The 26889-nt window shown below is 48.7% G+C and overlaps 2 protein-coding genes across 5 annotated transcripts in view; one reads left to right on the plus strand and one right to left on the minus strand.

The window, feature by feature from the left end:
- The window catches only part of NAT9 (N-acetyltransferase 9), a 94581-nt gene extending 78609 nt beyond the window's left edge, over positions 1-15972 (plus strand). For 2 of the 4 annotated variants that reach the window (XM_085617090.1, XM_085617089.1), the window contains exons 4-6: positions 13839-13898; positions 14429-14523; positions 15500-15972. In XM_085617090.1, the coding sequence (XP_085473216.1) occupies positions 13839-13898; positions 14429-14523; positions 15500-15646 (302 nt within the window). In that variant the 3' untranslated portion in view covers positions 15647-15972. The remainder of the gene's footprint in view (positions 1-13838; positions 13899-14428; positions 14524-15499) is intronic. The other 2 variants (XM_085617092.1, XM_085617091.1) reach the window with 1 other exon arrangement.
- Positions 15973-15994: 22 nt separating this feature from the next.
- Positions 15995-26889, minus strand: part of LOC146810138 (polycystin-1-like) — a 545091-nt gene continuing 534196 nt past the window's right edge. The window contains exon 47 of the mRNA XM_085617085.1: positions 15995-16978. Within this exon, the coding sequence (XP_085473211.1) occupies positions 16259-16978 (720 nt within the window). The 3' untranslated portion in view covers positions 15995-16258. The remainder of the gene's footprint in view (positions 16979-26889) is intronic.

Raw genomic sequence — 26889 nt, forward strand, 5'->3', positions numbered from 1 at the left:
GAAAAGAATAGGCTTTTACAGTAAATTGCAGGTAAGTTACTTTTCACGTTACTTTTCTAACTCAGTGCTGGATACCGAGATTTAGCACTGGGACATTTCCTGCAGACAGGTGAGTAAACCCGTTTTGGTTATTTGTGCGATTTTTAAAGAATATTTTTAGGTTTCAATACTCCACACTTTTTGGAGAAAAAGTGTCAATGTTATCCTATGGGAGAAAAACAGGTTAACGGTTCACAGGTAAGTAAACGACTGTGGGAGTTAAGGTTCTGGGGTTAGACTCAGGGGTCCCCCAGGGTCAGTGATGCACTGTTGTTGCACCCTCAGCTGCACCAGGGCGGCCAGGTGCAGAGTGTTGAGGCCCAATGCTTTCCAATGGGGGATAAGGGGCCTCCGGTTGGTGGCTGCTGGCAAGCAGGCCACTGGGTCGTGGGAGCAAAGCTCCTAGGGTTAAGGTCAGGGCAAATGGGGAAACAAAGTAGCACAAAATGTGCACCCTCAGCGGCACTGGGGCGGCCGGGTGCAGAATGCTGTTTCTACTTCGGGCGCCCTGTTGTTTTCTAAGGAGAACCTTCGGTTTGCAAAAGCACTGCAGGCAGGGAGACGAAGGACTTCTGGGTGCGACCCCCACTTGGAGAGGTAAGTTGTGAAGTTAAGGGTTGGCTAGGCACCGTCCGTTTGGGCACACAAGACCGTGGGGCATCGGGTGCAGAGGTGCCTTTTGGGGTCAGATCTTCTTACCAGCTCCTGGTCACTGTTAGGGGGCCTTCTGGATTTAGGCTGCAGGCGTCGGCTGGAGGCTTGAGGCAGGTCAGGGGTCACCGGATCTCGGGCCAGGATCACCGGGGATACCTCCTTGAGGTGTTTTTCCACTCGAAATCGGGTCAGGTTCGGCAGGTGCATATTGGGCTGGATTTGCGGTCTCTGGCTGGCACCAGAAGCTGCAGTTTCAACAAGTCTGGTGTTCACGGGAGATTCAGTCTTTGAAGTGAAGGCAGGCAGGTCCTCCGAGGTTTTTGAGGTTGCTGGCTGCAGGACACACCAGTATTTCGCAGGAGCAGGTTCGAGGGGAGACAGGCCTGTAGGGTTGGGGCCAAGTCAGTGGGCGTCATCCTCTTGTGGGCTCTGCACTGCTCTTCATCCTTCTTCTTATCTTCTTTTCTTGTAGTTTCTGGATCTGAGGAAGGAAGGTTCAGGGTGCCCCCTAAATACTAAATTTAGGGGCTTTACAGGTAGGTAAAGGGCAGGGACCAATGGGTCCCTTCCCTGGGGTGGGTACACCCCCCTATTCTGCCATTCTCCAGTGGGAGGGGGGCAGGAGCCTGTCTCTGGTTGGCTGGGTCCCCCCTTCCTCAAGATGGCGGGGACTCGAGGTTGTGGTTCACCTCGCCTCCCCCACCTGAGGGGTGGAGTTGGCAGAGGTGGGCACACCTCTCTTCTTCACTTGTTTTTGCCGCCGGTTCTCCCGCCCAAAGTGGGGGGTAGAACCAGTGGGGACCAGTTGCTGAAAGCAGCAAATGGTCTGGAGAGGCTCACAAAGGCGGCATGCCTTTGAAGCTTCTCCTTCGTGAACCCTGCCCATCCTGGGGGAGGAGGCTTGGCGCCTCTTCCCAGGATGTGCATTGTTTCAGACCCCCGAGAGCAGCAGCCCTCGACCCAGGGGTCCAGAAACAGGTCTGGTGGTGGCAGCCTAGGCAGCCACTCAGTCAGGTCACTAGAAGTTGGTCGAGTTTCAGGGGGCATCTCTAAGATACCCTCTGTTGTGCATTTTACATTAAATTCTTCACTGGCATCAGTGTGGGTTTAATGTGCTGAGAAGTTGAAACCAAACTTCCCAGTCTTCAGTGTAGCCGTAATGGTGTTGTGGAGTTCGTAATGACAAACCCCCAGCACCATATACTCTTAATAGCTGCACTGCCCTTACAGTGCCCAGGATTGGACTTGGGCACTGTAGGGGTACAAGGCTCATGCACCTGTACCCTCACCACTGGCATAGGGTACCCAGCTAGAGGGGTGACTGGTGTATGCCAGGGCAGTGGTTTGTGGGCATGGCACACAGGGATGTGTACCATGTCGACTCTTTACTTTGTTCTGCACCAAGACACGCAGCCTGCAAAGGCAGTGTGTGAGTGCCAGGGTACAGGGCCTCTAAGGGTATCACAATAAGTGCTGCAGCCCTTAGAGGCCTTCTCTGGTCACAGTGCCCTGGGTACCTGTGGTACCGTCTACCAGGGGCTGACATGTGGCCAGAGATGCCAATTGGGTTTAGGCTTCAATGCAGTTTTAGGGAAGGAACATAGGCCCTGGGTACCTGATTAGCAGGAGCCCGGGGCACACTCAGTCAAAGAACATCAGCAATTCAGCAAACAGTGAGGGCATACAATGCAAGAAAGAGGGCACTTTCTCACACACACACCCCAAAGGAAAGATGATGAGACTAACCTTGCCCTAGAGAGTCTTCATTGTCTAAGTGGAAGAACCTGGAAAGTCCATCTGCATTGGCATGGGCAGTCTGTGTTCCACTTCAAAGTCCATTCCTTGTAGGGAAATGGACCACCTCAACAGTTTAGGATTTTGTCCTTTCATTTGCATTAGCCATCTGAGAGGTCTGTGATCAGTTTGAACTAGGAAGTGAGTACCAAACAAGTATGGTCTCAACTTCTTCAGGGACCAAACCACAGCAAAGGCCTCCCTCTCAATGGCACTCCAACGCTGCTCCCTGGGGAGAAGCCTTCTGCTTATAAAAGCAACAGGTTGGTCTTGGCCTTCATCATTGGTCTGGGATAGGACTGCTCCTATCCCTAGCTCAGAGGCATCAGCTTGCACATGAACTGCTTGGCATAATCTGGAGCCTTCAGAATTGGTGCTTAGCACATCGCCTCTTTCAGGGTGTCAAAAGCCTTTTGGCAACTAACTGTCCAGTTAACTTTTTGGGGCATTGTCTTGGAGGTGACTTCTGTGAGGGGAGTCACAATGGACCCATATCCCTTCACAAACCTCCTGTAGTATCCAGTCAAGCCAAGGAATGCCCTGACTTGGGTCTGGGTGGTTGGAGCTGCCCAGTCCAGAATGACCTGGATCTTGGGCTGTACCTGGTCTCCACCAACAAGGTGGCCCAAGTACACCACAGTGCCCTGCCCTATCTGGCATTTGGATGCTTTGATAGTCAGACCTGCAGTTTGCAGGGCCTTTTAAAACCTTCCCAATATGGATCAGGTGATCATGCCCGGTGGAACTAAAGACAGCAATATCATTAAGATAAGATAAGTTGCACTAAAGGACTTCAACCCAACAAGGACTTGATTCACCAAACTCTGGAATGTGGCAAGGGCATTCTTTAAACCAAAGGCATAACAGTGAACTGATAGTTCCCATCAGGTGTGGAGAGTTATGTTTTCTCTTTTGCTCCTGGGGCCATGCCATTCTGCCAGTACCCTGCAGTTAAGTCAAAGGTACTTAAGAATTTGGCTGCACCCAACTTATGTATCAATTCATCTGCTCTTGGGATAGGGTGAACATCTGTCTTGGTGACAGAGTTGAGCCCTCTATAGTCCACACAAAACCTAATTTCTCTCTTTCCACCCTGTGCATGAGGTTTGGGAACTAGAACCACTGGGTAGGCCCAGGGGCTCTCAGAGGGTTCAATAACCCCTAACTCCAGCATCTTGCTGACTTCAGCTCTGATGTTTTCCTTGACTTGGTCTGAAGGGCAATAGATTTTGTTTTTGACAGGTGCACGGTCACCAGTGTCAACATCATGGGTACACCAGTTTGTCAGACCAGGAAAAGAGCTTAGCATACTGTTGCAAGTCTTGCTTGCAATCAGGGTGCTGTTGGGAAGAGAGGGTATCTGAAAAGACAACTCCATCCACTGACCCATCTTTTGGGCTGTAGGAGAGGAGGTCAGGGAGAGGTTCACACTCTGCTTCATGTTCCTCACCAGTCACCATCAGCATGGTGATGTCAGCCCTGTCATTGCAGAGCTTTAGGCGGTTCACATGGATAACCCTTCTGGGTGTCCTGCTTGTGCCCAGGTCAACTAAGCAGGTGATCTCACTCTTTTTCTCTAGGGTAGGGTAAGGGCTACTCCATCTGTCCTGGAGTGCCCTTGGTGCCACTGGCTCCAACACCTACACCATTTGCCCAGGTTAAAACTCAACCAGTGCAGCTTTTTGGTCACACCAGTGCTTCTGAAGCTCCTGGCTGGCCTCAAGATTCTTGGATGCCTTTTCTATGTACACAGCCATTCTGGACCTTAGGCCAAGCCAACCACAATATCTTGTTTGGGTTCTTGGAGAGGCTCTCCCAACCCTCTTTTACAATACAGAGTGGTCCCCTCCCAGGATGGCCAAACAGAAGTTCAAGGGGGGGGGGGGGCTACTCCCCTCTGTGACACTTCTCTGTAAGCGAAAAGCAGGCATGGTAAGAGGGCATCCCATCTCTTTTTGAGTTTCTCAGGGATCCCATAATCATACCTTTCAATGTCTTGTTGAATCTCTCAACAAGGCCATTGGTTTGTGGGTGACAGGTAAACTTGTACTGCACTCCACACTCTTTCCACATGTGTTTGAGGTAAGCAGACATGAAGTTGAAACCTCTGTCTAAACTACCTCCTTTGGAAACCCTACCCTGGTGAAGACACCAATGAGGGCCTTGGCTACTGCTGTAGTAGTCCTAAGTGGAATTGCTTCAGGGTACCTAGTGGCATGATCCTCTACCACTAGTATGAATTTGTTCCCTGAGGCTGTGGGAGGTTCAAGTGGACCCACTATGTCCACACCTACCCTTTCAAAGGGAACCCCCACCACAAGCAGTGGTATTAGGGGGGCCTTTGGGTGGCCACCTGTCTTGCCACTGGCCAGACAGGTAACACAGGAGCTGACAAACTCCTTCATGTTTTGGTGTATCTGGGGTCAGTAAAAGTGGCTAACTAGCCTTTCCCAAGTCTTGGTGTGGCCCAGATGTCCAGCTAGGGGGATGTCATGAGCTAAAGTTAGGAGGAACTCCCTGTACTTCTGTGGTACTACCACTCGCCTAGTGGCTCCAGTATTGGGGTCTCTTGCCTCAGTGTACAGTAATCCCTCTTCCCAATAAACTCTGTTTATACCACCGACATCTCCCTTTGCTTCTGAAACAGCTTGCTGCCTCAAGCTTTCAAGAGTAGAACAGTCTTGCTGCCCCTGGCACAGCTCTTCCCTATAGGGTCCTCCTGGGCACAAGAGTTCAACCTGGTAAGGGTCAAGCTCCATGGGCTCAGTTCCCTCTGGAGTGTCCAAGTCCTCTCTCTGAGGAGAGGGGTCTTGATCCTTTTGGTGAACAGAAGCTGGTTCCCCAGTATTCTTACCTTTTCTCTTGGTAGGTTGGGCCATTCTTTCAGGCTCCAACACTAGTTTTTCACCCTGCCTTTTGCTCTGTGCTCTTGTTTTTACACACACCAATTCAGGGATATCCAGCATTGCTGCATGGGATTTTAGTTCAACCTCAGCCCAGGCTGAGGTTTCCAGGTCATTGCCAAGCAGACATGCAGCTGGTAGCTTTGGAGAGACCACTACCTGTTTCAGGCCAGTAACCCCCCCCCCCCAGTCTGATGTCACTATAGCCATTGCATGATTAGTGGTAACACTGTCAGCATTGGTGACTGGGTAAGTACGCCCAATCAAATTTTGTTCAGGGGAAACCAGTGTGTCTTTCACCATAGTGACACTGGCGCCTGTATCCCTCAGAGCCTCTATCCTAGTTCCATTAATCCAATGGTACTGCAAGTATTTCTTTAAGTTGGGTGGCCTCACAACTACAGTGGCAAACTTAACTTCCCCCTCTGAAACTAGAACTTCTTCAGTGAGCAACCTGATTTGCTCTGGGCACACTGTTGATCCCATCTGGAGACTGGCTACACCAGGAGTAGCTGAAGCTGTAGAAATAGGAGCCTTCTTGCTAGGGTAAGCCTTGTCTCCAGTTAAGTGTCCCAGCTTCCTACAGTTGTTACACAAGGCCTTTGCAGGATCAAAGTTCTTCCCCGTATAGGGCTGTGGAGTATAGGGAGTGTTTTGGGACCTACCCCCCGTGCAGGTTTTTGGGGCCCTTTAGAAGACTCAGACTTTTTATCTTGGGGATTCTCATCACCTTTCCCCTGGGGAGGTTTTGTGACCCCCTTCTTTTGGTCACCCCCAGTGGTTGTCTTGGTCACACTAGTCTTGACCCAATGGTCTGCCTTCTTTCCAAATTCTTGGGGAGAATTAGACCTAGGTCTACCAAATGCTGATGTAACTTTTCATTTGTGCAATTAATTAAAATATGTTCCTATATAAACAAATTGTAAAGTCCAGTAAAGTCATATACATGGTGTCCAGTTAACCAACCATCTAGTGTCTTTAATGAGTAGTCTACAAAATTAATCCAGGGCTGGTTCTGGGTTTTGCGAGCACCCCATAATCTAATTCTGTACTCCTCAGTTGTGAGTCCGAATCCCTCAATCAGAGTTCTCTTCATGAGGTTATAAGACCCAGCATCTGGCCCAGAGAGGGTCAGGAGTCTGTCTCTGCAGTTACCAGAGAACAGTTCCCACAGGAGTGCCCCCAGAGAGGTTGCTTCACCTTTCTCATGTCGCAAGCCCTTTCAAAGGCTGTGAACCATTTAGTGATGTCATCACCCTCCTCAAATTTAGGGACAATCCCTTTGGGGATTTTAGGATCACAAGATTGCTCTTTGTCCTTATTATTTGGATTGCTGCCACCATTTATAGGTTATAAACCCATCTCCTTTCTTTCTTTTTCTAGAGCCAGGAGTCTGGACTCTAGATCCAATCTTTTGGCCAGCCTTCCTAAAAGGCTGTCCTCCTCATTGAGGCTGTCATCAATGCCCTCACCAGGACTTGAACCACCTGTGTGGTTTCTAGGTTCCCAGAGGTTAACTCTTGGAAGTAAGGGTACAGAGACCCTTTCTTCCCTAGGAAGTGATGAAGGTGGGTACCTAGCTCCATCCTCCTCACTCCTTCCTCTTCTGCTTGGTCATCACCATTCTCAGAAGGGTGGGCCTTAGCATACTCAGCCAACAGCTCCTGGAGCTTTAGTTTGGTTGGATGTGGGCCCAGGGCTATGTTTTTAATTCTGCATAGGGACCTTACTTCATGAAAAGACAAGTGAAGATAAGGGTTGAGGTCAAGCTCCTCAACCATTTCCTCTATGCCATTATGGTTATCTTCAGTAGTAGCTGGGTTCTGTTTTTGGGACATTCTAACAAAAGGTTCAAACCCCTCTACCCTCGACTATAGTGACTTTTTATTTTCTAAAATTCTAAAGGGACTTAAGCAAGGCCCTAACAAGACTTATAGTAGTTTTGGTAAAAATGCCAATTAAAATAAATCTGAATACTTAAGGCAATTTAAGAGTTCTGTCGTGTGATCAGGTGGTAAACAAGTAGTCCAACAAATGCAAGTTGTGTATCCCACCGCTGATCCACCAATGTAAGAAACTGGCTCTATATGTCTATATGTACTACACCAAAATGAGGTATAGTGTGTATAGAGTCCAAGTGTCCCCAGAGGTAGGCAGAGGCTAAAGCTAGATAGAACCTTACTCTCTAATAGTGGTAGTTTGGTCGAGCAGTAAGGCAGTATCAGAGGACAGTGTTAAGCATTTGATGTACACACTCAGTCAGCAAATGAATTCAGACACTCAAGAACTGAACTCTAGGCCAAGGGTTTTTGTATAAAAAATATACTGTTTATTTTTAGAACCAAGCAAGCCTGGCAGAGGTAAGCATTAAATACTTTTCAGTAATAAGTTACTGGATATAGAACATTTTGAAAATGCAGTAGAAATTGTACTTTATTTGATTTACAGGGGAGCAGTAGTATGCAACACTTAGCAAATACAGTACATTGAAATTAATTGCCTATTTCAGTAAATTGCAGGTACGTTACTTTTTACGTTACTTTTCTAACTCAGTGCTGGATACCTAGATTCAGCACTGGGACATTTCCTGGAAACAGGTAGGAAATTACGTTTTGGTTATTCGTGCGATTTTTAAAGAATATTTTCAGATTTCAAAACTCTACACCTTTTGGAGAAAAGAATCAATGGTATTCTATGGGAGGAAAACAGGTTAACGGTTCACAGGTAAGTAAACGACTGTGGGAGTTAAGGTTCTGGGGTTAGACTCAGTGGTCCCCCAGGGTCAATCATGGACTGTTGTTGCACCCTCATTGGCACTAGGGCGGCCGTGTGCAGAGTGTTGAGGCCCAGTGTTATCCAACGGGGGATAGGGGGCCTCCGGTTGGTGACTGCTGGCAAGCAGGCCACAGGGTTATGGGAGCAAAGCTCCTAGGGTTAATGTCAGGGCAAATGGGGAAACAAAGTAGCACAAAATGTGCATCCTCAGAGGCACTGGGGCGGCCGGGTGCAGAGTGCTGTTTCTACTTCAGGCGCCCTGTTGTTTTCTATGGAGAACCTCCGGTTTGCAAAAGCACTGCAGGCAGGGAGACGAAGGACTTCTGGGTACGACCACCACTTGGAGAGGTAAGTTGGGAAGTTACGGGTTGGCTAGGCACCGTCCGTTTGGGCACACAAGGCCGTGGGGCATCAGGTGCAGGGGAGCCTTTTGGGGTCGGATCTTCTTACCAGCTCCTGGTCGCGGTTAGGGAGGCTTCTGGATTGAGGCTGCAGGCGTCGGCTGGAGGCTTGAGGCAGGTCAGGGGTCGCCGGATCTCGGGTCAGGATCGCCGGGGTGATCTCCTCGTGGTGTTTTTCCACTCGAGCTCGGGTCGGGTTCGGCGGGTGCATAGTGGGCTAGATTTGCGGTCTTTGAAGTGAAGGCAGGCAGGTCCTCCGGGGTTTTTGAGGTTGGTGGCTGCAGGACACACCGGTATTTCGCAGGAGCAGGTTCGAGGGGAGACAGGCCTGTAGGGCTGGGGCCAAGTCAGTGGGCGTCGTCCTCTTGTTAGCTCTGCACGTCTCTTCATCCTCCTTCTTATCTTCTTTTCTTGTCGTTTCTGGATCTGAGGAAGGAAGGTCCAGGGTGCCCCCTAAATACTAAATTTAGGAGTGTTACAGGTAGGTAAATGGCAGGGACAAATGGGTCCCTTCCCTGGGGTGGGTACACCCCCTATTCTGCCACTCTCCAGTGGGAGGGGGGCAGGAGCCTGTGTCTGGTTGGCTGGGTCCCCCAATCCTCAAGATGGCGGGGACTCGAGTTTGTGCTTCACCTCGTCTCCCCCACCTGAGGGGTGGAGTTGGCAGAGGTCCTCCCGCCCAAAGTGGGGGTAGAACCAGTGGGGACCAGTCGCTGAAAGCAGCAAATGGTCTGGAGTGGCTCACAAAGGCGGCTTGCTTTTGAAGTTTCTCCTTCGTGAACCCTGCCCATTCTGGGGGAGGTGGCTTGGCACCTCGTCCCAGGATGTGCTTTGTTTCAGGCCCCCGAGAGCAGCAGCTCTCGACCCAGGGGTCCAGAAACAGGTCGGGTGGTGGCAGCCTAGGCAGCCACTCAGTCAGGTCACTAGAAGTTGGTCGAGTTTCAGGGGGCATCTCTAAGATACCCTCTGTTGTGCATTTTACATTCAATCCCACACTGGCATCAGTGTGGGTTTAATGTGCTGAGAGGTTTGATACCAAACTTCCCAGTCTTCAGTGTAGCCATTATGGTGTTGTGGAGTTCGTAATGACAAACTCCCAGCACTATATACTCTTAATGGCAGCACTGCACTTAGTGCCCAGGAATGGACTTGGGCATTGTAGGGGTACAGAGCTCATGCACATGTGCCCTCACCACTGGCATAGGGCACCCAGCTAGAGGGGTGACTGATGTATGCCAGGGCAGTTGTTTGTTGGCATGGCACACAGGGATATGTGCCATGTTGACTCTTCACTTTGTTCTGCACCAAGACCCGCAGCCTGCAAAGGTAGTGTGTGAGTGTCAGGGTACAGGGCCTCTAAGGGTGGCACAATAAGTGCTGCAGCCCTAAGAGGCCTTCTCTGGTCACAGTGCCCTGGGTACCTGTGATACCATTTACCAGGGGCTGACATGTGGCCAGAGATGCCAATTGCGTTTAGGCTTCAATGCAGTTTTAGGGAAGGAACATAGGCCCTGGGTACCTGATTAGCAGGAGCCCGGGGCACACCCAGTCAAAGAACATCAGCAATTCAGCAAAAAGTGGGGGCATACCATGCTAGAAAGAGGGCACTTTCTCACAACTACCCATAGCCACAGATGAATAGCGACGTCCTTCGCTGAGACCAAGGACTATATTCTGCTGCACTGCAGCACTCTGGATGAATGGCTTACAGAGCAGTCCTGGATACCTCAATGTGAACGACTTGTATACAAAATGAATTATCAGTTATTTTCACACACCTTTGGGGCACCCTCCCTGTTGATTTGGGCAAGGATTGACAAGGTTGGTGATAGCAAGTGGACCATGGAATATTAGTGATACTTTTGTACCCAGCCGTGAACTGCTCACCACACTCAGTTTGACACACCGCTTAACTTGACCGCCTTACCCCTCAAATAGACCTCATAAACCAGGGTCGACTAACTAACCTAATGGGAACCCTTTGAACAAACCTGTGCCTGACTTTATATGCCCAGCAGCAGACTCCTTGGCACTAGAGCTGTCCCTGCTTGCCTAACATTACTCCACCCAGTTTTACTCCTGCTTTTGTATGACCTCCATCATCATAGTGTGCCAATGCATTCAATGTTAGGCTTCAACACTTATTAACTACGTGCTTTGGTACAAGCCTTCACCTCTGCTGGCCGTACCTACACACTTACTGCCACTTGTTATGAAATGAGAGGGTATCTAGATATCTCTCCGGAGAACTAATTTAGCAGATGGCAAACATCCCCTAGCTGGCTCTATCTGCCACCTTCCCAGTAGCAACCCCAATTCCAGCATGCTGATCTTGATTCTGCCCTCTCCAAGTGAGATGTTCTCAATTTACTGTACCACCACCATGTTGTTCTTGTTCTTCTTAGTATTCTTCGTGTTTCTTATGATTTCTTTTTTCCATTGTTCTTAAAGTGTGCCCACAGTTCTCTCTGAGTTTAAGTCAGCAACCCCCATGTCTGTAAGGTTCAGTGCATAATGCGACTAAGCACAGTTTTCCATGGTACCTGCCTTAATTTTGTAATCCACCCTCAAACGTACTGTTTTGTACTGTACCGTCTTTGTTTCATTTACAGTATTGGCATTGTACAATTTTGTGTTCACATGACTAAAAATAAATGTTGCAAAAATGTATACTACGAAAAACAAGAAGATGATGGCAGGAATGTTTGACTTCATTTCAGGCACTGGTGATCACTCGGTCGCATTCCAGACCATTATTTTTTTGCCTACTGTGCCATTCTAGACAGAGACCTGCCTTATACTAATCAGCCTTGGTCCTGCTCCAATACGAGCAGTCCGGCCCGAACTGACAAGCCAGTCAGTCCCCTTCAGTTAAGGAACATAAGCAAACCAAATATAATTTCGACCTGATTAGATGTCATCAGTGAGGCTTAGCTTGAGTCCTATGGCACAGTAGCCTAGCTTGCCAGTTAGGGCCATTCCTGTTGGAGCAGAAACAGGGCTGGTTTGCATATGGATGGGTCTAATCGGAGTTTAAAAAAAAAAAGAAATTATTCCGTGTTGTACATAGCGCCGACATGACCCAATTAGGGTATCAGAGCGCTTCACAATTACATAGCCTAGAACATTCGAGGTCAGGTTTGACACAAACCTATAAGCAACAGTAACAATTGTAAATAATTAGTTTGGGAGATTAAGACGTTTGTGCTCACTACAAAATACATACATGTCCTAACGATTACAAGAGATCTATCTGTTAAAATAGTTCATGAACTAGAAAGTATCATAGCAGTGTCTGCTCTTTCATTATTTATGGGAGGAATTTGCTCATAAGAAAAGTCTTAGTTTCTTTTGTGAAGACTGACGTGGGCGGGATCTTTCTGATGCTCACGGGGAGTGAGTTCCAGATTCTTGGTGCCACGCCAGAGAATGCTCTCTCATAAGTTCTCTTCTTATGGTGGAGGGCAGGTTTCAGTAAGAGGTCTCCATTACTCCGAAAGACTCTACTGCCTCCTGACAATGTGATTTTCTGGACTAGGTAAAGTGGCGTTTTGTAGTGTATCACTTTGTGTGTGATACATGCCATCTTTAGTTGGATTCTTGCTTCGTAAGGTAACCAGTTAAGTACTTTCAGGCGTGGAGTGATGTGGTCAAACTTTCTGGAGCCTGTTATGAATCTTGTGGCTGCATTGAGATAGGCTTTTAGTGGAGCTGTTGAAATCTTGGGTAGTCCTGATAAAGTTGTGCATCCATACTCAATCCTAGAGATGACCAGCGCCTGGACTGCTGTTTTGAGGTCTGATGTAGATCTGAATGGTTTCAGTTTTCTAAGATAGCTCAGATGGAAGCGGGCAGTATTAGCCATCGTGCAAATGTGGGATTGCATGTTCAGGTTCTTATCTAGCGTGATTCCAAGGGACTTGGTTGAGTCCACTAAAGTTTTTATAGTGAGCAAAAAAAGGATGGACTGGGATGCTGTCCAGAGTAATTACCAATGGCTGAGTCATTACTTTTTTGTATTCCACAGTGCCATGCGCTAAGTGTGATGGGTATGCCCAGATGTGGTGCCATGCTCACTGTGCCACTGGAAGCATTCTGCACCCGACTGAAAAGGCCCAATAAGGCCGCAACTGGTCTTGGGCTGCTTGTGTTCCAGTTTAGAGAGGACCTGGCTTGGCAGTTCAGTCTGGCCTGTTCTTATGGAACAGGACCATGGCTGATTTGCATATGGCTAGGTCTTATCTGACAAACAAAAAAACAGTGGACTGGGATAGGGTCTGAGTAATTACCAGTGACTAAGATTAATTCAAGCATTCCATCCATCACTTTTTTGTCCTCCTTTTGGTTGGTTGGTTTAGTTCAGTTTTCCCCTATGGGAGTAAATAATTTTAGATTTCTAGTTCAAACATTTAAAAAGGAAATACATCTTCTTTCTCAAAACACTTGCTGAACCATTCCTCGTTGCATATTAATGGAGAAAAAAAACCTGTGAAATATGAAAAAGAATGGCATCTTACAAATACGTGCCATTAAGTATTGGCCGGCAAACATGGTAGCTCCTTGGACCATAGTTTGTGACAAGAGATTTTAGCATGACATTGAATGTATAAAGAGTTCAACAGTGTTGAAAGTATTATTTATTCTGTCAGCTTATTGGTTTGAAACTCTGTTTCAGCCAATAGGTTTGAAATTGATTTCAGTAGCTAAAATGAATTTGTCCTAATGAATTTGTGTGATTTAAATTTCAATCACAAGTTTCTTATAGAGAAAACAGTTTGTGCGATGGTCATTATGAAGTAAAATACATTGGGTTATGTGTACTTTTATTTACCAGAAATACATGCCTAGGAATGGAATTATTTTATCACATATCACCTTCAGTAAATTGTCAAAATGATAAGCAAGAGATTTCTTTACCTCCTTTTATGTGCTTTTCTCGGAGAATGTTTTAGGAACGGTTTTCAATGTGTATTAAGTGTTCAGTCAGCAATTTTTGTCTTGTTATGTATGGCATGGCACTTGTCAAGCAATAAAATAACTTGAATCATAGGACTCTGCAGTATGTGACCATTCTCAGCAGAAAAATCCTTTCTTGTGTGTAAGCAACTCATTATGCGGCAAGAGAAATGTCTCTAATTTGCACAGGCTCCCAAACGTTCCTATTAATACTTTGCTTATGTTTTTGGTATATGTAAGTGGTGAACATATACTCTCCTAGGCAGACAACCCACTTTACATGACAGATACTTACCCAAATATCTGTGTCCTTTAGAGTCCAGCTACCGTGGGAAAGGATTTGGCAAGGAGGCTACACTGCTGATGCTGAGATATGGTAAACATCTCCTTGAATAGAACCTGGAGGGTAGCCTATGTGGGTAGTGCAGGGACATCTGTCATAAAGAGTGGCACCAATGTGGTCAGTACCAGGAGATGTATTTTCTAAGCCGGTACAGGTGTGGGTTGGGCTGGTGGTTCGTCTTGTTTAAGAAAGCCGATACGGATGGGGCTAGGCTATGTATCATATAGGGCTGTACATTTAGGCGAGAGTGGAACATGTATTCTGTAGGCCAATAGATGTGGGGCTGCGAGTTATAACCTAAAGGGGAGAGTGGGCTATGTATCCGATAGCTTACCACCTTTGTGGGTGGGGCAGGAAGATGCATCCGATTGGGCGAGGCATGTGAAGATGAACAGGAAAATCTCCCATTGGGCATTACCTGAGTCTTGTAGGTTAGAAAGATGTGCCCTAGACATGCTCTAGATGTGTTCTAGATTTCATGACTGGGAAATGTATACCATTAAGTACCTGCCACAGTAGGTACCTCTACTCTGACTGTTCTCTTATTACTCCCTATGCTATAGGAGTGACATCGCTTGGAATCTCCAAATTTGAAGCTAAAATTGGACAAGAAAATGTGGCTAGCATTGCACTGTTCCAGAAGCTTCATTTTCAGGAGGTGAGCAAGTGGGACAGGAATTCATAACTGCATGTAGAGCGAGTCATAATTTAAAGCTGGTATGTGCTCGCCTTGGTGCTGTTGAATGCCTCGCTCGGTTCATACTTCATGCTTTATTTCAAAGTGTTACATGCCTAGCCCCAGGTGCAGTGAGACTGACTCCTTGATTTTGCTGTGTAGCTGCCGGGTGCCTTCTCTTGGTAGTGGGGTGTGCTCGGCCCTGATGATGCAGTAGGGCCAGCACTGGTTATACAGGATGGCCGGTCGTGTAGTGCACGCAGGGTGCCTAGCTGTGGCGATGGAGTGTGCCCCACCCAGAGTGTGGTGTGTGCTTTACTGTGAGTTTTGTGTGGCTAGCCAGAGGTGTGGTGCGACTGACTCCGTGATGCAGTGTCTTGCTCTATAGGTGATGTGTGCCTGGCTATGAGTGTGCTGTACTTGTGCATGTGTGCTGGAGGCACATTGTGCCTGTGTCTGAGGATATTACAAGCATAGCATATTGGAAGTGGCTTGGGGAGGCCCAATGGCTGGCGCTAAGATGTGCACTAAGTAGGTCTAGCTCTATAGGAGATATGGGGCATAGCAGGTTTGGCTCATGGAAACAAATGTGTCAGCCTGCAGAGCTGGGGTTGGTTTATGCCAGGCTGATTGGGAGCGGAGGGCTGGGTTATCAGCCTCTGGATACAGGATGATGGAACTATGAGTCTGCAGAGCTGCATTTGAGTTTGCTGATGTGTTTGTGCAACAGTGTGCTTGGCTGTAGGGCAACATTGAGACTGGAATGTGCCTCATTTATGCATGCATTATTTGCTCTCAGCTGATGATGCTAGTTGTTTAATTCTGAGGTGAAGCAAGAAGGGAGTTTGCCTTGCTCATGGTTTTATTGTATATGTCTCTCAATTGGCAATGGGGTGCATAATGCCTGACTCTGGGTCAAGTGTTTTATTCTTGAATGATCTTTTTCATTGTTCTGCAGGTATCAGTGAGCAATGTGTTCCAGGAGGTGACCTTCAGGCTGATAATGACAGAGCAGGAACAGCAGTGGCTTTTAGGACAGACAGACTATGTGCTTGAGAAGAGCTACAGTGAAACTCAACATTTAATCCAAGAGTCTGTAAATTGATGCTCAATTTATGAGGACTAACGATTACTGCAACCATATGGACAGAAATCATGCATGTTTGAAGGGTGTGACACCTGAGCAGACACTGCAAAACTGCCCGTCATCAAGCTTGTAGATCCCATGTCAATAAGAGCAGGAAATGGTTGTCAATTTTTTTTTTTTTAATGTCTCCTTTCGATGGGGGCAAGGTGTCTTCCAGGGTGATGAATTTTATAATAAGCAAACTACACATGGTGACAAAACTCTGATTTATCATCTCTCAGTATTTCACTGGTCTGTTTCTCTGGCAACAATGAAAATATTAAAAAATACAGTACAAGAAAGGACACATTGCCTATGAATTATTTCATTTTATTATCTAAAAAAAATGATTTCTTTTCCATCAGAGGCTGAGGAGCGTTTACTAAAAGGGTTCGTGGGTATGGGCTTAGTAGAATCCAGTTGGATTTTTCTTGATTGTTCGAAGGAGATGCACCCAAAATAAGGGATTGTGAGGCCAGGAGGAGTCAAGGCTGAGAAAAGGAGCCATATTCGTCTTCTTGACTCCAAACAAAGCACAGGTTGAACCCAGAAGACCCTTCAAATTGCAGTCCTTTAGTGTTCCATGGCCTACTACATTTCACTATGACCATCTGTTTGCCAAGCTCTCCTTTTCTGGGGCACATTCTGCTGAACAAAGTCACGACCCATTCCTCCTTTTCCCTCCTCGCTCTTTGGTCTCCATTTCCATGGTGCACCAGAACCTTGTCCAAGTCTTGAACAAAGGTCATAAGATCCTGGAGCACCTCCTAGCCAGGACCTATGAGCTCCTAAGGTATCGGCTGCCAAAGGATGCTGGAAAAGCTTGTTACCATCAATGGTGCATACCTTCACCCTGTTAGACCTTAGCCGGGCAAGGGCAGACTCTGAAAATGTGCTGTAGGTTCGTGGCAGGTCCAGCTGTTTGACCGGTTTGTTGGTATCTTTCTTTTTAGCCTGGAGTTGTTCTTTCTCCTTACGAGCCTTTCTGCTTGCATTTATCCTTCTCTGGGCCTCCTCCAGACTAGTCTCCAGGCGGCAGACATCCTCTAGGACTTGGTTGATACGATCAAACTGATCCAGGAGATTGTTCACTGTGGATGGGAGGCGCTCCAGGTACATGGCAGAAGTGCACAAATCTGGTGCTGGGCTGTCAGGCAATGCCAGCTCCTCAGAGCGGAAAGAGCCAGAGGAAATGCTTGGGCTACAGCTTTCGATGTTTGTACCAGCTACCGGTAGTGGAGTACGTTTGGATCGCTGGGAGGAACGTGAAGGCAGGGACTCCATCCCCTCAAATTTCACCTTGTGACGGAACTGAAGCAACAAAAGAAGCAAGTCAGGCCAAAGACACTTTTTACCTCATTCATCCTAAATTGTATTGGATGTTAAGAAGTCACAACTATGTCCAGTCACTAATCTCACCATTTCTGTGTTATCACTTTAGCTTTTCATTTGTTTTTGTCTTTAGTATTTATCAAAATATTGACTTATAACTGAATGTTTGAAAAAGAATGCCTGGGTTGAATATCATATTTTGATTTGACATTTTCACAACATTAATAAGTAACTAAAGAGAAGTTACCTACCCATAATAATTGAATTCCCAATCAGGAAATCTTCTGGAGTGCCTTTCGTAGATTATCCCTATATTGTGAAACTGATATCTGAAGCAGTTTTAACTTGTTGTTTATACTATTGTTAAACATCGGAAAATCCATATTTCTTTCTTACCCAGGTAGATAATTCATCTTGGCTATAAAATTAGAGATATTATGCTATTTTTTAATTCAGAGAAAATACTTATGACGGAGAACCAAGATTGCAAGCAAGTTTCTATGGGGTATATTCACAAGAACGTGTGCTAAACATTACCAAAAAATGTTAACGCAGCTTTACACATCGCAGCCTATCGCGGGAAAATAACCCAGTGTCAACGTGGAATTCACAACAAGGCGGCCCCATGCGATAGTTTGCCGAAACCGCGGTCAATGCCCGCGATACAACCACCTCGGCGGAGATGAAAACACAAACCCCAATACGAAAAAAGCTACGATGGGCCAAAGCTCGATGAGGAAATCAGCGATAAGCAGCGCCAGGCCTGCAACACACACCTGGTAGGCGGGAAAAATCACCATAAAAGTAGAAAAAAAACCAAACACAAACTGACCCACACCCAAGCACCATGGAGGCAGCCGGAGCAGGCGCAGAGGACGAGCGCAACCCCACCAGCACCCCGGACGACCAGCCTGGGACCTCGGGACAGGGAAGGGAAGGACAAGAAGAAGAGTAAGACAAAGTTCAGTCCGAAGGCGCACAGGATCATAGTCACGGAGGTGATGGAACACCATCAACAACTGTTCGTCACCTCCAACGTGTCATTGGGCACCAAAAATGGAATATGGCGGGACATCGTGGACAAGGTGAATGTCGTCGGAGAGCACAAGAGGACAATGGACGAGGTCAAGAGGCAATGGAATGACATCAAGCGAAAGACCAAGGAGAAACTCGCAGCCAACCAGAAGGCAGCAATGCAGACTGGAGGTGGGGGCCCAGCGCCACAGCTCGTGCTGGATGACATGGAGGAGCTGGTGTCGACAGTCATCTGTGTGGATACTGTGGCCAGAGTCGGGGGACCGGACACTGCTCGACAGGACACAACACAACTGCAACAGGGTGAGTGACCACCAGGTACTGGGGGGACGGGTGGAGATGGCCACGATGGCAAACATGCACAGTCAAGCAGAGCACAGTGCACACCCTCAATGACTGGGTCATTCCTCAGATCTATAGACTGTTACAATGTACAGTGCCATGCTGTCTGAATGTCAACATGTACCATGCGGCTACATACATGTGGACACATTGCAAAACACCATCTCTCCTTCACATTGTAGGGCCACCGTCAACAACCCCTGCAGAGCAGTCCCAGCCACTCTTTACTGATGACAAGGAGGACAACCCCAGCATCGACGCACAAGACCTCCTAGACATCATTGACAACGCGATTTACCTCCAGGATTAGGGCTGCCCAGCTGCATCGAGGTGACCCCATCCAAACCACCCAGCAGGAGGCACCCATGGCCCGGCAGTCTCCCAAGAACCCCAGGAACAACACACAACCTTCCAATGCCGTGTCCTGGAGCGCCGAGGGAGACAGGCTGAGCAGGTGCGGGTTGGGTTCGACCTCATGGCTACCAAACTGGACGCCATGCATGGGTGTCTAGGCCCGCTCCATGGTCTCCAACGAGCCCTGACTGATATCGCTGGAGTCATGACGCGGAGAGAAGAACACCTGTCCGCTCAGAGGGGCTCCAGCGATACCAGCCGTGAGCTGGCACACATGCGGAGGCTCATGGAGGACATGGTGCGGATGGAGGCGGAAAGGATGTCAGCCACCGCTGCACACCAGCGAAATGTAGCTGGGATCTACCATGCCCTGCAGATCCTCATCATGGCATTGCTGCCACAAGGCGTGGCGATGATGAATGCTGCTGCCTCCACACCATCCACATCTCCGCCCCCTGGTGTGCCATTGCCTCACAGTGCGGCAGACTTATCCACTCCGGCACCTGAAGTGTCAGAGGCACACAGTGCCTCAGCCGGTACTGCAATACCCACAGGTGGGGCAGAGCACACATCCGGGGACGTGGATGTGGATGGGTTTGTGATCAGAAGGAGGCGCTTTCATTAATTTCCGCCACCTGGTCTGTTTCTGCGTGGTGGCGCTCATGGCCCTATGACCTTCCACTGACCCCCGATACACTTCGATGCACTCACATTGGACAGCGACATGGACTGACATATCCTGTTTGATGCCCAATGACACCGCGAGCAGACTGAGGACTGTACCCTTCCTCTCCCGCAGTACTTGTCATCCCCGGATGGACTCTGGCTGGCCCTCCACGGGCACATATTGTGTGGTGTGCTTGGCATGGCCCTGTACCGCTCCAGCTGCAAAACTCCACTGGATGTGCAATAAACATCCAGTAATGCACTGCTGTGTTATGTCTTTCATCATTCATGTGTGAATTGCTGGATGAATATAGGGACAGTGATGTCCCTTGCGTCAATGATGCTCATCCTGTGTGATGCTTGTCAGAGAGTGCTACATTGCCTGTTGTGTTCCAGGTGCCGTGGACACTACAACGGGGACACATGCATCAGTCACTTCCATGTCCGGACATGGACTGAACCACGCCCAGAGCCCACGAGTCATTGTTGCAAGCACTGCACTGGTCCGGCGTACAGCAGGCCAGACCACTCCGCTTATGCTCCGAGGGGGGGCCCTCATTGCTACCCGTCGCAGGCGTACTCGCTGGTGGTGTGCAGGTCACTGGTCTAGTTGTCAGCATGTCACAGCTACTCCCTGAGGGCAGGTTTGCACACACACCACACCCATCCAGCACAGGTGTCACAGGCCATATGACTCCGCCAACATAAGGGGGCGACAACGTCACATTCCCCTCTGCCGGTGGTGACTGGATGACGGACACTCCACGGTTCTCAATCATAAAGGGCCCATGAGTTGTTGCGCACAGGGTTAGTGGCACCCGAGGCCTTGCGGTCGTCACAGGCCTACCACCGCGTGGCGCTGACTGGGGTTGCACAGGGTTAGTGGCACCCAAAGCTTTGCGGCCGGCACAGGCACCCCGCCACGGGACGGTGACTTTGGGTGCATTGAGGTAGGGGCACCTTGTGCTGAGCGGGTGTGCAGCCTGCGATGATGCCACGTCCCGGGGACCGGACAGCTCAGGTTTTGTGTGCCCTGCTGGACCGCAGTGTAGGCCAGAGCCAGCGGGGGCCTACCACCACGTGGGGTCGCTTCCGGGATCACTGAGTTAGTGGCACCTATTGGGCTGAGTGGGTGTGCAACCTGCGATGAGGCCGGGTGCACTGGTATGTCCTCTGCCATGGAGTAATCAAGACCAAGCACCAAACGTGAGACCTGGTGTCCTACGGAGCGTGCTGCATGATGTGGAGGGTGCCATGTCCGCGGGCCCCGGGCTTGTGACTTGCAGCGACACGTGGTGGGACCTCTTGTCTGCACCCCTGTGGCGGAAGGTGAGCAGTGAGGCCTGGGTGTGCATGGGCGGGCATGCTCCGATAGGCGGCGGGTGGGGCTGGGGTGCCTCTGGGCATGCTCCGATGGGTGGTGGGAGAGGCTGGGGTGGCTCTGCCTGGGTGTGCATGGGCAGGCATGCTCTGATGGCCGGCGGGAGGGGCAGGGGTGCCTCTGCCTGGGTGTGCATGCTCCGATGGGCGGCGGGAGGGGCTGGGGTGCCTCTGCCTGGGTGTGCATGGGCTGGCAGGCAATGTTGTCTTGTGCAATTGTGTGTACTGTGCCAATCATGTATCTGGACTCTGTTTCAGATGACGGGTCTGTCTCAGATGTGTTACCCGGTGAACTGCAATACATACCGGCAAGTGGTTGGCGACACACCGGTGGCAGCAGGTGAGCAGTTTGTCCTGGGTGCACAGGGGCGGCACTCGCTCTCTCTCCCCCTCTCTTCTTATCTCTCTCTCTCTCTCCCACTCTCTTCTTATCTCTCTATCCCCCTCTCTTCTTAGCTCTCTGTCCCCCTCTCTTCTTCTCTCTCCCCCTCTCTTCTTCTCTTTTTCTCCCCCTCTCTTATTATCTCTCTCCCTCTCTGTCTCTCTCCCCCCTCTCTCTCCTTATCTCTCTCGTCTTCTCTCTCTCCCCTTCTTATCTCTCTCTCCCTCTCTTTCTCTCTCTCTCTCTCTCTCTCTCTCTCTCTCCTTCGCTCTCTCTCTGTCCTTTGATGTGCGCAGGACACACCTTCTCATCATGATTTTTGTCTTGCAGACTGTGACCTACGGATTGTCCCGAGGGGAGCCGCCATGTGTCTTCATTTCAGCTCAGTGTTCATTTTAATAAAGTTTCATTTGTTTCTTCGAAAGTGAATGTGTGATGCTCATTTTTGTGACGACACATGCATGTCACCAGTCGTGATTGTGCGTAATCATGCGGATTATTTTGTACATGTTTTGGTGTAGCTGATGTGGCATGTCTTTGGTTGGAGGGGTGCTGAGGAGGGGGGGTCCTGGGGGTGGTGGCGGCGGGTGTTGTTGTCCTTTTGGCCCTCCGGGCTGCATGTTCAGTTGCCCGCGTGCATCTGTTGTTCTTCAGGTGTGGCTCTGGGATGGGCTCCCTTTTGTGGTGCAGGCTGTCGTCCGACTTTGCACCAGGTCAGAGCAGGTGTTAGTTTTCTGCTGCTAACGTGCCTTATCGCCTGTTTTGTGTTCTTATCGCAGATCTGGCTGGTCATTGAGAATGTTGTGGAGTGGTGTTGTCGCGGCTTTTGGCACAGGAATGCCTACTCTGCATCTCATTAGCGATAGTTGCGGGGGTCATCTGTGGTGATGTTTTTTGCGGTGGCTATCGCGGGTAAACTGGTGCTGTGGGATGTTAACACCTTGTGATTGGGGCGATAAGTTCATCGCTACTTTGGCTGCGATAAAGTGCTGTGACTCGGCGATAAATCCTTGTGAATATGCCCCTATGACTTTTTGTCATCATGTTTTTCCTTGTCCTACATTTCACCTTAGCCACACATGCTTATGGGATTCTAATGTGATTGCACTAGAACTATAGCCGCAACAACTCTGAGAAGCTGTGAACAGATTCAGTAATGAAGGTGACACAAACCGCTGAAATGATGCAGTACAGGTGAACTGTAAAAGATGAACAGAGAGAAAATATATTCCTATGAAGGAGGGCGATGGACGAAAAATGAAGTAAGACACTCGGGTACACATAACAGGTTTCTAAGTAGTCCTGTTTCTGGTGGAAAACTGGCATTCCTCATCTCTCCACTGTGCCATCAGACCCGAATGTGAGGAAATACGAGTGATTGCAAGCAGGGGATTTCAGTCCTTTGTGAGAACAGCTTTGCTAGTGCCTCTTTCAGAACACCAATGTCAGCCTTGACAGTGTCTTTGAATAACCCAAGGTAATGGTAATATGAGGTCTCCCAGACTGCTAAGACTGCCTATATGTTGTAGCAAGGCCTAATCCGGTAGTAAAGGTTACATTAACAACAAGCATTGTCAAAGTCAATAGATCTTGCCTATGTAAGAGCTACTGGCCTTGCCAATGTCTTTTAGCCAAGTTGCACAGCAACATGGCTGCTGTGCACGATGGCTAAAATGTAGTAGCCTGGCATGGTGGAGAGTGGCGTATAAGAGAGTAAAGTAAGTGACATAGAATGGCGTAGAGTCAAGTGGCGTAGAGTGGAGTAACAGACTAGAGTGGAGTAGAGTGCTGTGGCGTAGAGTGGAGTGGCATAGACTGGAGTGGTGTAAAGTAGAGTGGCATAGAAAGGCAGAATAGAGTGTTGTAGAGTGGCACATGATAGTTGACTGGAGTACAGTGGCTTGAGTGGAGTGGCATAGAGCATAATGATATAGAGTGGAGTGGCCTAGAGTGAAGTGGTATGGAGTGGCATAGAGTAGAGAGGAGTGACATAGACTTTCAACGTCCACTAGAGAAGTTGCCTCATTACCTGGCGCGAGGGAAACGCGAGGAGAACGGACTGGGGACGCTCTTTGAGACCTGGTTGCCTCTTCAGTTGCCTCATTACCTGGCGCGAGGGAAACACGAGGAGAACGGACTCTGCAGTCGGATGCTTTTTGCTGCATGCACACGCTTCTCATTGCTGTGAGGGGAACGGCCCATCAGGACTTCATTTCCCAGCATCCTCTGGCCATTGGCGCACGCGGTGACGACACCAGGCAGCGCCGGAACACTACTTAGGCCGCCTGGTGCCACCGCAGCGCGGGACGCGCGGGGGCAGCGCCCGGGCAAAGCCCGGGCCAAGGGCGGGCCCGTCCTTGCCCATCAGTGGCCGTTAGTGGCAGGGCTGGGCCTACTCTCTTGGGTTTTGTTCCTGTTGTTTAGTTGGGCCTTTGTAGGGTTTCATTATAACACCTGGTATTATTTGCGGGGCACTTGAGTGATATTGTCACATATATAGGGCTGTTTGTTGTATAGACCCATTTTAAAATGAGTAAGAGGAAGGCTGAGGGTAGGATAGCGGGTACACTTGACGACTACCTAACAAGGGTCGAACTAGAAATTACTGACAAGATCTTAGCTGTGGAACGTAGGCTGTCATTGGATCCTACTACAGCCCTGCCTTGTGGCTCGCCTACTGCTGCTAATGTCAACCCATTGGTAATGTACCCAGGTTCTTGTTCACCGGGGGGTCCAGTAAGTGTTCCTTCTAGCTCTGGACTCACTGACCCCCCCCTTCCTCTCTAGCCCTCCATCCTCCCGAGCAATGGTATCTACTCGAGCGAACAATAGAGCTGTAGGGCCTAAAGCTAGAGAACCTCCATGCAAAAAAAGGAAAGGTAGGGTTCAAAACAAACCTCCCATCCCTCGAGTTGCCACTGGCTTTTTGGGTGTACAATCTCCAGCACAACCCTCTGCCCCTATAGGCACAAACAACACACAATTTATAGATCAGCAGAGCCTTGATATTTTAAGCTCCGCACTTAGGGACCAATTAGTGACACTTTTACAACCTGTTCTGGATAAGCTTGAAACTGTGGTGACTAGACTCAACCACATTGAAGCTAATCTGTTAAAATTTCAGCCACCAACAGCAACAATACCCGAACAGAATAACGAGGAAGTGGTTAGCAGAACTAGTGTAAGGACTACTACTGGTCTACATGTTTTAGGAACCCATATAAGTACTCCCCCGGCCCCTATAGCATCAGGGGCCCAATCTACTAGGCCCACGGCCGCCCATAACACTGTAAGAAGACCGTTGATTGATCAACAGCCCTTTGAGGATACAACAAGGCCTGTGACTTTTAAAGTAGTGGCTTCTGAAGTATCAAGGAGTTTACATCTCCCTTCAGAGGCTACCCCTTATACAGTTATTCTAGCCAACGTCCCCCAACTGCCGGAGGGGTCTAATGAGCACTGGTCGAATTTAAAGAATAAAGCTCTGTATTTCCTGGGTAGAAAATTTGGGGCGACTCAACCTTTATTTGAAGAATTTAAAATGGTCAGGCGGGTGCCCTGGGTTGGACATACCCAAAAGGCCATGTTAGGTGATTGTGTGGTGCTAAGCTTTAGGACCCCCCTATTGGTTGAACGTATACTGGAGATGGCCACATATCATGTTCCTTCTCAAGATGAGATTTTGATCCTACCCTTGGGTTATTTCTACAGGCCTGTAAGGGCTGTGACTCATATGCAGCTACGTGCCCCCCATTGTGTCCCCCAACTAGGCCCTCAGCCAGTTGGGTTAAACAATCGCTTCGCTGTTCTCTCTACTTTGGAGGATAACGATTGACAGGGGGATAGTTTTGCTTTGCCCTGGTCTGAACTAACTGGGAGCTTATTGTTTACTTGTCGGGAGCCTTCTGCTCCCTTGCATCCCATGGAACAAGTTGTGGAACCTGTCCTACCCCCTTCCTCCGAACTCCCAAGTTTACCCACTGTATGCTCTATCATTGATTCCAACATGGCCTACCCCCTTCCTCCGAACTCCCAAGTTTACCCACTGTATGCTCTATCATTGATTCCAACATGGAGCCGCAGCTGACGAACCCGTCTAACGCCAGTCACAACCTATTATTCTCCTCCTGGAATATAGCTAGCCTCCAACCAAAACTGGCTTCTCCTGATTGGGTGGCGTTCGTAGATCAGGTAGATATTTGGTGTTTACAGGAGACTTGGGCGGTGGTTCCCATTTTTCGAGTAGGGTACGTGAACTACTTTAAACCAGCTATTAAGGGCACTAGAGGTAGACCGGTGGGTGGTTTGACTATTTGGGTTCGTCAATGTGAGGGTATTGTAGTTACGGAAGTTCTGACAGACAGTCCCGACATATTGGCCATTCGAGCCTCCTCTAAAAAGGGTCTTAATATTCTCATAATTAATACCTATCTTAGGGGAGTTCCTGGAGGCAAATGTTCCCCTTCTGTTTATGTATTAGATCAATTACTCCGTAATACTCTTAGAGTAGGCCACAGGGTTGTGGCAGGTGATTTTAATACCTGCTTCGAACCACTGGGGTCAGATGATGGGAAATTATCTGAGGCTGAGGATTCTGTGTGGGGTATTCACCAATTAGAATTAATTCCTATCAGCAAATGGACTCAAGCAGCCCTTTTTCTGAAGGGGCTTTGCTTAGAAATGGGATTGAGGGCTATCAATGGTAGAACAACATCGGACAGGCTAGGGAAGATAACTTTTAATAATGGTAGAAGCATGAGCAGAATTGACTACATACTGGTTAACTGTGAGTTGTGGGCAGATGTCATCGACATGGTGGTTAGAAAGTGATCATAACCCCCTGATGCTGACGTTATCCGATAGTAGTTTTGCTGGGTCCCGTAATGATGATGATCGCTCTCTGCAGGTGCAAGTCACCCTGTCTAATGATATGAGGAGGGTCCGCTGGCCTAAGATTGCTTCGGATCCATCTGCCCGGGCCGCTATTAGGAATTTGGTTAACGTAGCAATGTCTAAGCTGTCCAATTGCGAGTCAAAGGAAGGGATTACAAACTTCATCCCGGATATTCACAGTGAATTATTTACAGGGCTCAAAAAAATTTTCATTAAAAGTGTCTCTGCCTCTGCTAAACCCACTTGTCAAAGGGAAAATTCGTGGTTTGATGCAGGCTGCAGAGAGTCACGCAAAGCACTGATTTTAGCAATTAAATCTCGGCACCCGCCAACGATCAGGAGCTGTAGAGCTGCATATAAATCCGCCCAAAGGTTTGCAAAGTCAAACTGGGACGAATCACGCTGGCGAGAGTTATATGAGGCTTGTGAGGGCAGAAACATGAGCAACTTTTGGCACCTTTTAAAATGGGATAGGAACCCGCAGGCTATGATTCCGGCTAACCATGTTGAACCTGGTCAGTGGGTTAGTTATTTCGAAAACCAGTTTAAGTCCAGGAAGACGCCTCAAAATGCCTCACGGCTATATAGTGGAGCCGCAGTGTTAGAGTTTACCATTAGCGAGGTGGTGACAAACTTGAAATCACTGCCGAATGGAAAAGCCCCAGGACCTGACTGTATTCCTGCTGACCTATTTAAGCAGGAGCAGGATCTATGGGTACCCTATTTAAAAACATTAGCCAATGCCCTGGCCAGTGGAGCGTCGGTTCCGGAATTCTGGTTTGGGGCGGAGATATTGCCAATCTATAAGAAAGGTGATCGCTCTGCCCCTGCCAACTAC

The sequence above is a fragment of the Triturus cristatus genome, chromosome 7, assembly GCF_964204655.1.
Source record: "Triturus cristatus chromosome 7, aTriCri1.1, whole genome shotgun sequence".
Classification (NCBI taxonomy): domain Eukaryota; kingdom Metazoa; phylum Chordata; class Amphibia; order Caudata; family Salamandridae; genus Triturus; species Triturus cristatus.